This window comes from Phyllostomus discolor, chromosome 3 (assembly GCF_004126475.2).
Source record: "Phyllostomus discolor isolate MPI-MPIP mPhyDis1 chromosome 3, mPhyDis1.pri.v3, whole genome shotgun sequence".
In the NCBI taxonomy this organism is placed as follows: Eukaryota; Metazoa; Chordata; class Mammalia; order Chiroptera; family Phyllostomidae; genus Phyllostomus; species Phyllostomus discolor.
The window spans coordinates 209,779,069-209,791,836 of record NC_040905.2 but is presented as its reverse complement, the minus strand read 5'-3'; the positions used below and the strand labels follow the sequence as shown (position 1 = coordinate 209,791,836).

The window sequence follows — 12,768 nt, the reverse complement described above, 5'->3', positions numbered from 1 at the left end:
CCGACTCCAGAGGCAGGGCTCCTGCCAGCGGCTCCCAAGCCTGTGAGGCCTCGAAGGCCAGGAGGAGGGACCAGGGTTCTCGTTCTCTGAGAAGACTCACCTGAAGACAGAAGCCCAGGAGCAGGAGAGTTTATGGAAGTGACCGAGGCCTCCGGCACAGCAGCCCCCGAGACTCCTGACTCCGCCACCGGAGAGGCCAAGGGGCAGCGGGGGAACGGAGGGCACCCCCCTGAGAAACCACAGGGACGCGATCCCTAGCCGAGACCAGCCCACAGGCCCCCCAGGCGGTGTGGAGCTGACCAGGCCTCCCAAGGGGCTCTTCACCGAGGAGGCCCCAGCGAGCACTGGGCCGGGGTAAGGACTTCAGACCCTGCGTGCCAGGCGGAGACCCAGTCACCTACTGAGGCCGCACAGCTGGGGGCAGAGCCAGCCGGGTTTTGAACCCAAGTCTGCTCCATCCGCCTGGGCAACCCTGACACGCCCAGCGGGGTGAGCCTTCCCGTGGCCAGGGGTGGGGACCTGATGGGGTGACGCACCGTCCTGTGGAGACGGAACAAGCACAGGGCATGAAAAGACACAGGTGACAGGTGCAAAACAGAGGCTTTAATCCAAACAGCAACGAAGGCGCAGAGGGGCTGAGCGGGGCCTGCAAAGGCACGGGAGGGAGGGGAGGGGCGGAGCGGGGGGGCCGGGAAGGCGGTGGTCTGGGCCCTGACGGAGCCTCTGCTCGGAAAACTCTCTCTCGGACCCTCGAGACTGCTGTCCCAGCCTCGGCCCAGGACGTCAGCCCAGGTCCAAGGGTTAAGCCCCTGAACTGTGCCTCTCGGGGCTCAACTGCGCCCGAGAAAGGTGTGCTTCCTGTGGCGCACCTGTCCGGGGGGGGGGGGGGGGGGGGATGTGGACCCAGACGGAAGGAGTGGCTGGCGGAGAGCGGCAGGCCTGGGCGTGGGGAGGGGACGGTGTGCAGGGGCCAGGCCCAGGAGCGGCCCTGGAGGAAAACTCTGGCACTGGCGTGCTGCTACCAGTAGCCCCTCGCTCCCGGGTGGTCCTGCCCGTCCTCAGCCAGAGCCCAAGCCTGGGCGGCCACCCCCACCCCACCCTGGCAGCCAGCAGGTGAGCTCAGGGAGGCAGGAGGACGAGGGGGTGGGCTTTCTGGACCCGGTGCCTGGGCGGGCGGGGAGGCGGGGCTCAGAGCCTTGGGAAAGCAGCAGTGAGGAGACAGAGGTGGCCACCAGAGTGTACCGAGGGGAACCCAGGCTGTCCCCAACCACAACGGGCCCCGAGCCCTGTCCAGGCTCTGCCACCTGCTCCCGGCCAGAGACAGCTTTGGAAGGGCAGCTTCCAGAAGCTACTCTGGGGTGGGGACAGGTGTGGCCGTGGCAGAAGACCCGAGAAGCCAAGGCCCAGAGAACAGAAAAGCCAGGAGGAGGAGGCACCGAACACAGCGCTCCAAGGCCCAGGGGCAGCCGTGAGGAGGAGCTGGGAGGGTCACCGGACAGCCAGCGCCTCTCCCAGCCTGCCCCACCCCAGGCTGGCCGCCCCCTCAGCCTTCCGCCCCCAGACACCCACCCAGACGCGGCTGGGAAACTGACCCACCCGTCCACTGACCCACCCCTGAGAAAGCAACAGAATCGGCCAAACGCCTCCCCTCCCCACAGTGGTGCTCGGCAGCCCAGGTCTCGGGACGGGACTGGCCAGGCGGGGGCGGGGGGGGGAGAGCCAGGAGCGGGGCAGGGCCCGAGGACCCTGTCCTGGCCCCTCTCTTCTCCACCACCCACCACGGCAGAAGTCCGCCAACCGGCCGCACTTTGGTCACTTCTCCCCACTCAGGTCCTTCGGCCATGTGCCCTGAGCCTCTCCTGACCCCGCACTCACCACCCACCCCAGTAAACAGCCTCTCATTGAACAGAAAGAACAGAGGGAGGGGGCGGGGGGGGGGCCACGGCTGGGGTCAGGAAGGGCAGGCACAGGAACTGCGGCCGGGGTGGCACGGGCCGCTCAGCCCCCCTAGCACAGGGAGACGGGCTGGATGGGCAGCAGGCTCCCGAACTTGAAGTGCTGGATCACGGGGAACTTCTCCAGGCACTGTGAGGGGGGAGGGGAAGAGCAGAGGTGAGGGCCGGGCCACGCAGCACCCTGCCGAGGCCTGCTCAGGCCTCCGGGGACCTCTGGACACCTCTGGAGGCTGGGACCTGCTCCGGCCTAAAGGTGTCCCAGGACCCTGGAGGAGGTGCAGCCTCAGAGCGAGCGAGCGACTCCTGGTCTGTGGAGAAGGGCAAGGCTTCCTCCTCTTCCTGACCACCCCTCCCATCCCAAGCCCCCCACTCCATGACAGTCGGACCCACCAAATAATGAGAATGAGAGGGAGAGTGTAAGAGAGTGAGAGACCGGGGGGGCGGGGGAGAGGCAGCCCAACCCCCCGAGGAAGACGTCACGAAGGGAGGCAGCCAAGGGACATCGCTTGGCCCAGGGGGCGGATTGGGACCAGAAGCAAGAAGAACCCTCCAGATCACTGGAGGACCCCCAGCCCCAGTCCCCGCTCGGAACAAGAGGAGCGAGGAAATGGAACACAAGCCTGAGAAGGGTCCAAGGTCCATTTTTTCCAACTTTCAGTGCTTTGCACTGAAAAAGGCATCTTGGCACTTCGAAGAGAGACAGTAAGAACCAGCTAACGGCCCCCCACCCCCAGGGCAATTCCCCGCAGCCCTGTGTGTGGGGCAGACGACAAGAGCACTGAGCGGGGGGGTCCTGCTCCCCAAACCCAGCCCACCAGGGCTGCAGCCCCACATCCTGGCACGGGAGGAGAGATGGAGAGATGGAACCACCTGCCACAGAAGCTGGCTGGGTCCCCAGGCTGCCAGGCCCCCGTCCGCCTCTGCCCTCTGCCCTCTGGCCCGGTCACCGCTTCAGAACCACGGGGCCAGGAGGGGCGGGGCCTGGCCCCCAGCCCCCGGCACCCAAGCCCTGGCCACTAGCTCCTCTCACAGAAACCACCAGAAGGTGGGACAAAACCTAGGGTCTCCGAGGGGGAAGAAACCCATTCTGTGACCGTGGCCTCTACCTCCAACTAAGAGGGAGGAGGCAGGCCACCACCCCGGCTCCCTCACCTTAGGGACCAGCGGCAGCAACCAGGGGCCCGGCCAGCTGTCTGTGCTGTGTGCGTATCGGCGTGGGGGGCCACAAGGACTGGAGGGGGGCCGGGAGGTGAACAGGAAGAGGGAGGATTTTTTGTGCAGCGGAAGAAGGCCGAGGAACCAAGCTCAGTGTGGGGATAGAACTCCAGGCCGCATCCAGGCTCCCCAGCCTGGGGCAGAGCGAGTGGGGAGCAGCAGCTGGGGGTGGCCCCCGGGGGGAGGAGCAGCAGATCTGGGCCAGAGGCAAAGCAGCTGCCATTGTGCTTATGTCATGGAGGAAGTGGTGGGAGTTCGCAAGGGGGGGCAGGGCCCTGGAATTCCAGAAAGGGTCAAAGGTCAGTCTGCTTCTAGCTGCAAAGGCCAGAGGCTGGGGAGGGGGTGGGGCAGAGTTCTTGCCATTCCGCCCTCAGGGACCCAGAACAAGCTGCCCCAGGCCCCTGCAAAGGTGAGGGGCTGGGCTAAGGCAGAGGCTGCTTGGGGCCAAGGAAGCAGATGCTCCAGGTGACGGCAAAAGGGAGCCTGGGGCAGGGCCCTTCCCCCAGCTGCTTGTGTACCCCGGCCCGCCTCCGCACCCAGCAGAGCAACGCCTCAGCCCGCCCTGGCCTCAGCCCACCCCGACGGAGAACGGTTGTCCACCTGGAGGCCCTAGGGGCTGCGGGCTCTCTGGCCCCCCCCCCCTCCCCCCCAGGGTCCTGAAAGCATTTGGTCCTTCGGTTCAGAAAGGCCAGGACAGAGGGCTTGGAGATGCAGACAGCTGGTTCCAAATCCTGAAGCCACCCAATGTGGGGCCTCCGTGACAGCTCAGGGGACAAAACCCCCTTGTCCCCTGACCCTGGCAACTCTGGCTGGCGGCACTGGAGCTCGCTGAGCCTTCCGGGTCCCAAGACCGGGGGGCTTCGCCACACAGACTGAGAACGGGTCTGGAAAGCCAAGCCCTTCCCCTGGGCCTCTGGGAAGGGAGTGTGTGATCCCTCGGACTCTCAGGGACTCAAGACCACCAGAGACTCGGTGTCCCTAAAGTCACGGAGCCCCAGGGCTGTCCTACAAAGCAGTCTGGCCGCCACGCTGCGCCCGGCAAGGCCGCGGGCTCCCACGGCTCCCACGGCTCCCACTGCGCCTGCGTGCGCCCGGAGCTGGACTTCCCCGCGTGCAGGAAGGGCGCTGTGCTTCCCGCTCGAGCCCCCTCCACCTGGTCCCGAGCTGCAGGCAGTGCTGGGCCCTGTCCTTGTGTCCGGCATCCACAGAAACACTGACAACTGTCACACAGGCGGCTTGTCCTCACTGCGCTATCACCGTTTGGAATCAACCCAGAGTTCATTTGCTTGCGGAGCAGGTGCAGAAGGGTGGCAGGGTCTCCTGTTCGGCCGAGGGGCCCAGGTCAGGATACATTTAGTTACCCGAGTAAAAACTGAGGGAGGACAGCATTTTAAGACCCCAAACAGGAAAGGCACCAGAGTCCTGCCTGTGATACAGGGGAGGGGGCAGCTGGGGGTGGGGAGAGGCCCTTCACCCCTCCCCGTGCACTGCGCACAGCACCCCCTCCCCCCCAGAGTGGGGAGGGCTCACAGGGTGACAGAGCTCCCCAGCAGCATGCACCGAGCGCGGCTCAGGGGCGTCAGGAACAACAGGACAGCCAGAGGGCAGTGACCCGGTGCGCTCCACGCCGCCGGAGAGCCAGAGGAAGGGGCCTCCGGCTGCCCGGAAGGAGCCTGCGCGGCCCAGCGAAAGCTCCTCTCAGATTAGAGAGGTATGTGGGCTGGAGCCTAAACACAGGATGTGAGGTCCAGAGGAAAAGGACGGGAGGGGGAGGGGCGGAAGGGAAAGAGAGGGCCAGCCCGGCCAGTTCTAGCGCTGTTAACCCCTTCGGGGCCACGCAGAGCAGGCGAGGTCGGGCGAAGCACTCGTACCACCCACCACCCCGCCCCTCTCGCTCCGGCCTCTGCGAAGGGAACCTGAGAAGCCCGGAGACCCTTCACTCCAGGGGAGACACAGAGCCAAGGGCCAAGAGACGCGCCCCACAGACAGTATCTGAGACCCCAGTCTGAGGCAGAAAGAGGAGACTCTGGGGACCCTTGCTCCAGGTGAGGGACTTCGTTCACATCTAGGCCCCTTCCTGGCCAAGGTCAAGCAAGCCCACACTGGTCTGCCCAAGGTGTGGAAGGAGCTAGTGGAAAGGACGGGGTGGGAAGAAAAGCCACCTCCTTGGCTGGGAGAAGGGTGCCAAGGAGGACAAGGAAAGAGGGCAGGGGGCAGCCACCTCCCAGCAGGGGGCGCTCCAGAAACACTGACTTTGGGGGGTGGGGACCACCTTTAGCGGTCATTCAAAAATCCCAGCTCCCACCTGCCCAACGATCAGACACCCCAGTTTGAGAAGCACCACCTTGGAAAACACCTCCAAGGACACAACCCTCCCCCAAACATGTCTTCACTTCTGTGCACCCACAGGCACAGAGCTGCCGGGGCCTCTGCCATTGGACAAGTGGGGAGGGGCCCCCCCCCGGCAGCAGCAGGGCCTTGCCTCCCTCCGAGTGCAGAGCTGGGCCTCAGTCCAGGGCTTTCTGACAGCCCACCTCACAGATGGAGACTCTGAGGCCTCAGGGGCCAGAGGGGCTGGCCTGGATTCAGAGGGACACAGTGGCAGGGGGTGGAGGAGCAGCAGCCCCAGGACCAAGGGCCCCAGCCAGCCCGCACTCACCTCGGCCTTGTACATGCGGATGAGACCCTGGTTCACTTTGGACCAGGTGGGGACTGCACTGATGTTCCACAGCTGGTTGGAGTGCTCTGCAAAGGGGCCCGTCTTCATCTGGAAAAGAGAGTCCACGGCTGGAAAGGTGGGCTACCTGGGAGCCTGTGCTCTCCTCCCCGCGGCAAGGTCAAGTGTGCGTGCCATGTACACAAGCACACAATGACGCATGCATGCACGCACACACACACCCCCAAATACCGGAGGCAGGGTCCCTCTTGGCCTGTAAGACCCACTAGGGGTCTTGCATAACCCCTAGTCACCCTCTTTCTTCCACAGCCAAAAAAGGGGGTGTGTGGCTCCTACCCCCCCCCCAAATCTAGCAGTCTCAGAAAAAATACTCTCGGCCCAAATCCTAGTGCAGCTCCCACCAACCCACCAGAGCCCGGGGCGCCCTGACAGCACGGGGACAGCTCGCACTCAGATGAACAGCAGCAGCGCCCGGACCCCAACTCTCCCGGCCCAGCCCCACACACAGGGTGGGCTCTGCCACACGACACTTGGCCTGCACCTGCCACTGGCAGAGCTGCAGAGCCGGGGGGCGGGGGCGGTTTGGAGGAGGGCCCGACTGCAGAGGGACTGGGGGCACCTGCAGCAGGCTCAGGAGGAAGGTCTGTTCAGAAAGCCCTTGACCCAGCCAGTAAGTGTAACAGGGACGGTCCTCACACCAGCGGGAGACAGGCAGGTACGAGGACAGCTCCGCTCCTGGTCACTCTGGTCAAAAACCTGGCCTCTGGGCGGGAAGAAACTGCAGCGAGCCCAGTGGGGTCCCCATGACATCAGCAGCCACAGCACGGAGACAGGGAAGTCTGTGTGCCTGACCGTGCCCCTCCGACGGCCCGGGGCCAGCAGCTTCGTGTTCACAAGCAGGTCTCAGTCCCTCCCTCCAGGCCACCCCTCCCTGGCTGATAAGCAGCACTGAGGCCGGGGGAACACGGTTCAGCACCCTGAGCCCCAGGCTTCAGAAAAAAGGGTGCGAAAAGCAGAATTAGCTGAGCTGGCAAGGAAGCACAGACTTGGACCCTGAGTGTGTGGAAGGCTCCAGAAGATGCTATTCGTGGAGGTGGGGCTGAGAGGGAGCTACTCCTGGGAGACAGGAGGGTCCGAAGCCCTCTCTGCCTATTGGGCGTCACAAGCATAAAGGCCCAGGAGCACGTCACCACTGCAGCCGCCCCCCAGCCGTGGCCTCTGCCAGGTGGCCCGTTCCCGCAGGCCTTCCTGCTCCTTCAGAAAGGGCAGCTCTTCAAACACTGCCCTTTTACTGGCCATCTCCCTCTCCTGGCTCCCCCCAAACCTGTCAACCCCCAGGTTCAATATAGCAGGCTCCCTCCTCCCAGTTGAGGCCACGGCCCAGGGTGCTAGACAGAGACAAAACCCACCCTGGTGCTCACAGGGCCTCTCCTGGGCCAGTCCGGGTACCCAGAATCCCTCCCCTCCTCTACCTAAGGCTCCCTCTCCCAGGAGGGCAGCCAGGCGCCCCAGCCTGCAGGAACCTGGCCTTCCAGGAGCTCCCTCCCTTCTAACAGTCCCACTTAAGCAGGCTCCACCCCCAACCTCAAACCCTCCCCTCGCCCCGCCCCTTCCCCAGGCTCCTTGCCCTAGGGGACAGGGGCCTGGCTCCAGCCCTCTCTCACTTGCTTCCAGGCCCCAAGCTCAGGAGCCGGGGAGCTGCATGACCAGCTCCCCTTTGGCCAGGGTGCCGGGAGCACACCACTCAGGAGGACCATGCGGGCTTCCCCCACTGCAGCAGCGCCGGGGGCCTGCTCGGCGAGGGTGCCGGGTGGACGCTGGGAAGCCTCACCCACTACGGGCCTGGGAGAGGAGCGCCAAGAGGTCCCTCTGAACTGCTGACAGAGCTGGGGGAGGCCTGAGCTCCAGGGCCCCAGTGGCCCTGCCCCCACCCGTGAAAAGGCCAGAGATGCTCTTTCTCTAGGGTAGCTGCCCCCCTCCCACCCCTAGGCCTTCAGTGTCCCAAGGTCTCCCCAAGTTGCAAAGGAGACTGCAACTTTGGGAAAGGAAAACAGATGAGGGGGAAAAAGGAATGGGCACGAGAAAACAAAAAAAAATTAGCTCACTCTAGCCACAAAGGGAGAAGAGAAAGAGCGAGAACCAGCGAGCGAGCTGCAGTCCCGCAGTGACCCCAGGGGAATCGTGTGAGTCAGAGCAGCCATGTTGAGCAGGAAATTACTCACAGACGCTGCGTTCCTGCCTCTCCACTCCCAGGAGAATCGGCCTTTTGTAAATGGTTCCTCTGTCAGTAACTGAGGGGGATGGGGCGGGGGTGGGGGAGGCTCTGCACAGCGCCTTCCTGTCAGCTCCTTCCCTTCCAGCTGAAATCTGATCTCTCCCTTCCCAAAACTCCAAATTTAGAAGCCAGATTGAAACTGAAATTCTTTTCCTGCCTGCCTTGGGCTCTTAAAGGCGCCAGGGCTGCATTTCCTGCGGCAGCAGAAGCTCTTCCAGGTGGGTCCCTCTTCTGGGAGGCCCAGGGCTACCAGGGCACGTCCCAGGCTGGCTCCCCAGCCCAGCGAGAGCCCAGCCAGGAGGAGCAGCTCGGCTCCATTTCCAGCTTGCTCTGCTGCACCCAGCAGCCGAAGCCCTCGTGATCCCCAGGGCTACAGAGGGAGCCCCGCCCCCTTCCAGGCCACAGCATGCAGAACTGCACACCCACCTCCGGGCCTGCCTGCCCACCCGTGTCCGCCCGTGTCCGGCCCTGGGCCTCCCTCTGTCGGAGCGGGCCAGGCCAGGCACTCGCTCTCCATCAGGAGCTGCAGGTCACTGGCCTCAGGTGGAAGGGGGCAGGGGTTGGAGGTACCCTAGATGCTGCAATCAGCAGCCAGGTCAGGTGGGCAGAAGGGGGCCCTCACTACAGTCACCTCAGCCTTGAGGCACGCCCCTCCTATAGACAAATGTTGACCACCGTACGCAAACACCTAGACCCCAAGTGAAGAGCAGGCCTTGCCCAGAGGGTGTGGAGCAACTGAGAAGTCTAGGGCCTCTCCCCAGTTAAATGGCAACCAAAACCTTCTCCACGTTCAACGTGCCTTTACTGCCACCTTGTGGCCACTGTGGGATTTTTTTCTCTAGCAGAGGAACGGGATTCCAAACTTTGGGAAAGCTTTTGGATTTTTATACCAGCATAACCAACCAACCAAACAAAAATATAAAGTTTTAACCAGGACTCAATTCCCGTATTCTCTGAGGCCGGGCATGGCCTTCCCCCTTGCTAGTTACTGACCGGGACCCAGACGACTGGTCCGCCACCAGGGGGAGCCAGAACAATTCAGCCTTTCACCCTCCAAGAGAGCCCAGCCACAGCTCAGCATAACACGTGCACCTCTTCACCCCTCCCTGCTCCTCCAGCTCCTCCTGGGGTTCCCTGGGGCTCCACAGACCCCTGTATTCCGCTCTGGAGTCAGCAGCGGGGCTGGGTCCTACTGAGGTGAGCCAGGCTGCCCCGGAGCCCTTCCGACCCTGGGCCCGCCGCACTGCCGAAGGCGGCAGATCGCTGCGGACGAAGCAGTGGTCACCCACCCATCAGTCCCGGGTCCATTTGCTGACTTGGAAAAAACACGTCATTCCCCTCTGGCCTCTGGAGTTTGGCAGAAGCCTGAGCCGAATGCTGACCAGGAGGAGCCTGGAGCTACAGCTGCGTTAGTCACCAGGCGCCACCCTCCCAGCCCCATCCTCAGCGGACTCAGAATGGGCAGGCAGGCAGCCACGCCCACAGGCAGGGGTGCACGGGTGTGCCAGGGACGACACTGGGGCCGGTAGACACGCATGTGGGCATCAGGAAAGAAAACGGGGCCCTCCCCAGACGGAGCCAGGGCACCCTCCGGAAGTCTGCGGGGAACAGGTACTAGGCAGGAAGGATGACAGGCCGCCTCCTGGCAGAAAAGCCCTGAGAGCCATGGGCCCCTGACCTTCACGTGCAGTCACCTCAAACGTGAGATTAAGGACAGGTTTCTGGCTCTCCAGCCCCAACATTCTGACTCAGAAAGCTGGTGTGGGGCCCAGGAGCGTGCGTTTGAACGAGCTCCCCAGATGCCCTTGAAGAAGTGGTCCAAGGCTGCACTGTGGGAGACCGGTGAAATGAAGATGCTGGGAGGGCTGGGGTCCAGGCCTGCTTGTTTTCACCTGTGACCCTTCCCCTGGCCCATGTTCGCAGGCCCTGACAAAAACATGTCCCTTCGGAGAAATCTGTCCTGCCGTCCACTGCAAAGCCCCTCCATCTCGAGATGGCCCGTCCTACACAGCCACACACGCAGAGGCCCATAGGCTGCAGCCCCGCTTGTGGGATGCTGACCCCGCCCACCGTGCAGACCTGCTGCGTCAGTCACAGGCCAGCTCGTGAGTGGACTCAGTCCCTCAGCCCCGGAAGGAGGCCCAGACCACGGGTCTGCAGGAGGAGATCCTGGGTGACCAGAGGCTGACGCAACCTTTCAGGGAGGCCTGGTGGGGCTTCCCTTCCAATAACCCGCCTCCCGGGACCAGCCCTGCTGCCTTTGGGCAGCAGCTCTGGCCCCTCTGTCCAAAGCCTCAGCTCCCTTCAGCCTGGGCTGCCCCGGGCCCGCCCTCACCCCTCACCCCTCACCTCCGTGATGAACAGGATGCACTCCAGGAACATGTAGTCCTTGTGGTTCTCGTTCACCGCCTTCTCGTCCACGAAGTGCCTGGGCTCCAGATACGGGTGATCTGGGGACAGCAGGGAGCTGGAGCTCAGAACCGGGTGCTCACGCCACCAGGCACCTCGGCCCACGTGGCCCACACCCACCCAGGGCCACAGTCCCGCCTGTGCACCCTGGACACCAGACCCCACAGGAGTAACGAGGAGCCCTGTGCGTGTGCGTATTCTAGCGTGCCAACCTTCGCCTCGGCCCCGAGTCTCTGCAGCGAGGTAAGAGCAGCACCCACCCTGCAGGGCTGCTGAGGACCCGCTGGCGATCAGGAGCACGGAAAGGCGCCCGGCATGGCGCCTGCCCGGGCGTTAGGAGACGGTTCCCAGGGCCACGGAGAAGCTCCAGGGAGGCAGCCGCCACCCCACGCACCTAGAGCACTGCTCAGCACAGAGCGTGCCTCCGACAGCGGTCACTTATTAACGTCGTTGCGTAGTCGGCCACACCCATGTCGGAGCAGACATCACCCCTCGCCCGTGTCAGCTTGCTCATGGGAAATTGGGGGGGAGTGGGCCCACTCTTGCAAGGGTCCCACTGCCCAGCACTTGGTGGGAGCTCCCGGATGGGCCCCTTGCACACAGCTCTGAAGTGACAGTAGATGACGGTGGTCACTGAGTCAAAGGGCTCCTGATTTTCAGCATAAAACCCCACAGGCTGCTGCCAGGAGCTGGGGTGTGTCTCACGCCGGTCCACTGTGAGTCTGGTGAGGGCCGCTGCTCACTTCCCATCGTCTTGGAGGGCCTCCACCCCCGCCTGCCCCCGCCTTCCCCGCTGGCACGCAGCAGAAGGCCAGCAAGCAGCCTCCGCCTATAGCCAGTCTAGTGCCTGCTTCACCAGCTGTTAGTGTCTGGGCAGGAGGGGGAGGAAGGAGAGGCGGGGACAGAGGGAGCCGGGGAGCGGGGACACAGAACGCGCTCTGAGGGTGGAGAGGCGCGCGCCCCACCTCAGTACCTATGAGCTGCGAGCTGCCCCAGATGAAGGGCAGAAACTGGAAGTCGTCCAGGCCCCACACTCCCTGGCTGCCTGCGGGCTCCATCCTGTATGTCTTCTGAAGTTTCCGCATCACCTCAAGGTACCTGCGCAGGAGCGGGGGAGGGAGGGGAGGTAGCAAAGGTAAAAGGACAGCCTCGGCCCTTCTGCCGCTGGGAGCACAAGGGGGCCGGGAGGGACCACCTGCGAGCGTCGCTGGTCTGTTTCCACGAAGACCTACTGCACCAGTCACGTCAGCCGGTGCTCTGCACACGGCTGCCGCCCTCCCCACACTGGGTCTTCCTTCCGCCCAGGAGTGGGTGGGACACCTCCTGGGAAGGGGCGACGGTACCATTGACCCCCTGCCATGTAAGACCCTGGGCGGGAGCCTCGGCCTCTCTGCCTCAGGCTTGCCAGCGTCCTGAGGGGCTGTGTCCCAGTCGCCACAGAGCCCCTGCATGGTGGCACTGCGGAGGTGGGGCCCAGAGTGGCACTGTCAACACGCTGGTGGCAGAAACACACCTGCGCTCCAGGTGGTTTGGGTGGTGAGGGGCGCAGGTCAGAGCCTGACTACCGGGGTTCACTGGGCTGTGTGACCTCAGTGAGCAGACACCCCAAGTCTCTGGCTCAGCGTCCCCGTCTATAAAATGGAAATGACAGTTGCTACTTTCTAGGGTTGTGCTGACAACTGGCCATTCGCCGGCACGAGGACACGTTCTGAGAAATGCGCTGTTACTGTGTCGTCGTGCGGACGTCAGAGCGCGCTGCGATGAACCTGCACGTGAGCTGTGAGTACAGCGCTTAGCCACGCCGCCACGCGGTGAACACCACGGAGGCATCAGCAGTCGTCACGTAACGTTCCCTTCACTTGCTAGTCCTTGAACCTGAAGCTGTTAGAAGCGCTAGTGGACAGCCCATCCACAGCCGGAGCCTGATCGGGCCAGGACAAGAGCACCCTGTCCCCAGTCTGACAGGGACAAAGAAAGAGGCCCCACACTCCTCCCCACCCCACCGGCAGTCCCCCCCGCCCCGCCCCCCCACTCACCGATTGAACACCTTGAAGACGATAGCTATCTGGTCGTCCACCCGGAGCACCCCGATCTTGCAGAGACAGCAGAGGAAGGCAGCGAAGGCTGCTTCGTGTCCTGGGGGTGAGAACAGCCGAGATGGACAATCTTCCGAAAAAGGAGTGGGGCTGTTCTTGGCCTCCCCAGGGTCCAAGTCACTGACACCTGCCCCTCCAAGG

The 12,768-nt window shown here is 63.8% G+C and overlaps 1 protein-coding gene across 2 annotated transcripts in view; it reads right to left on the bottom strand.

Annotated features, from left to right (window-relative positions):
* Positions 1-581: 581 nt before the first annotated feature.
* Positions 582-12,768, bottom strand: part of PTPA (protein phosphatase 2 phosphatase activator) — a 26,408-nt gene continuing 14,221 nt past the window's right edge. For both annotated transcript variants that reach the window (XM_036022354.1, XM_028527304.2), the window contains exons 6-10: positions 12,568-12,667; positions 11,505-11,629; positions 10,472-10,572; positions 5,830-5,937; positions 582-2,085 (exon numbers count right to left, since the gene is read on the bottom strand). In XM_036022354.1, the coding sequence (XP_035878247.1) occupies positions 2,008-2,085; positions 5,830-5,937; positions 10,472-10,572; positions 11,505-11,629; positions 12,568-12,667 (512 nt within the window). In that variant the 3' untranslated portion in view covers positions 582-2,007. The remainder of the gene's footprint in view (positions 2,086-5,829; positions 5,938-10,471; positions 10,573-11,504; positions 11,630-12,567; positions 12,668-12,768) is intronic.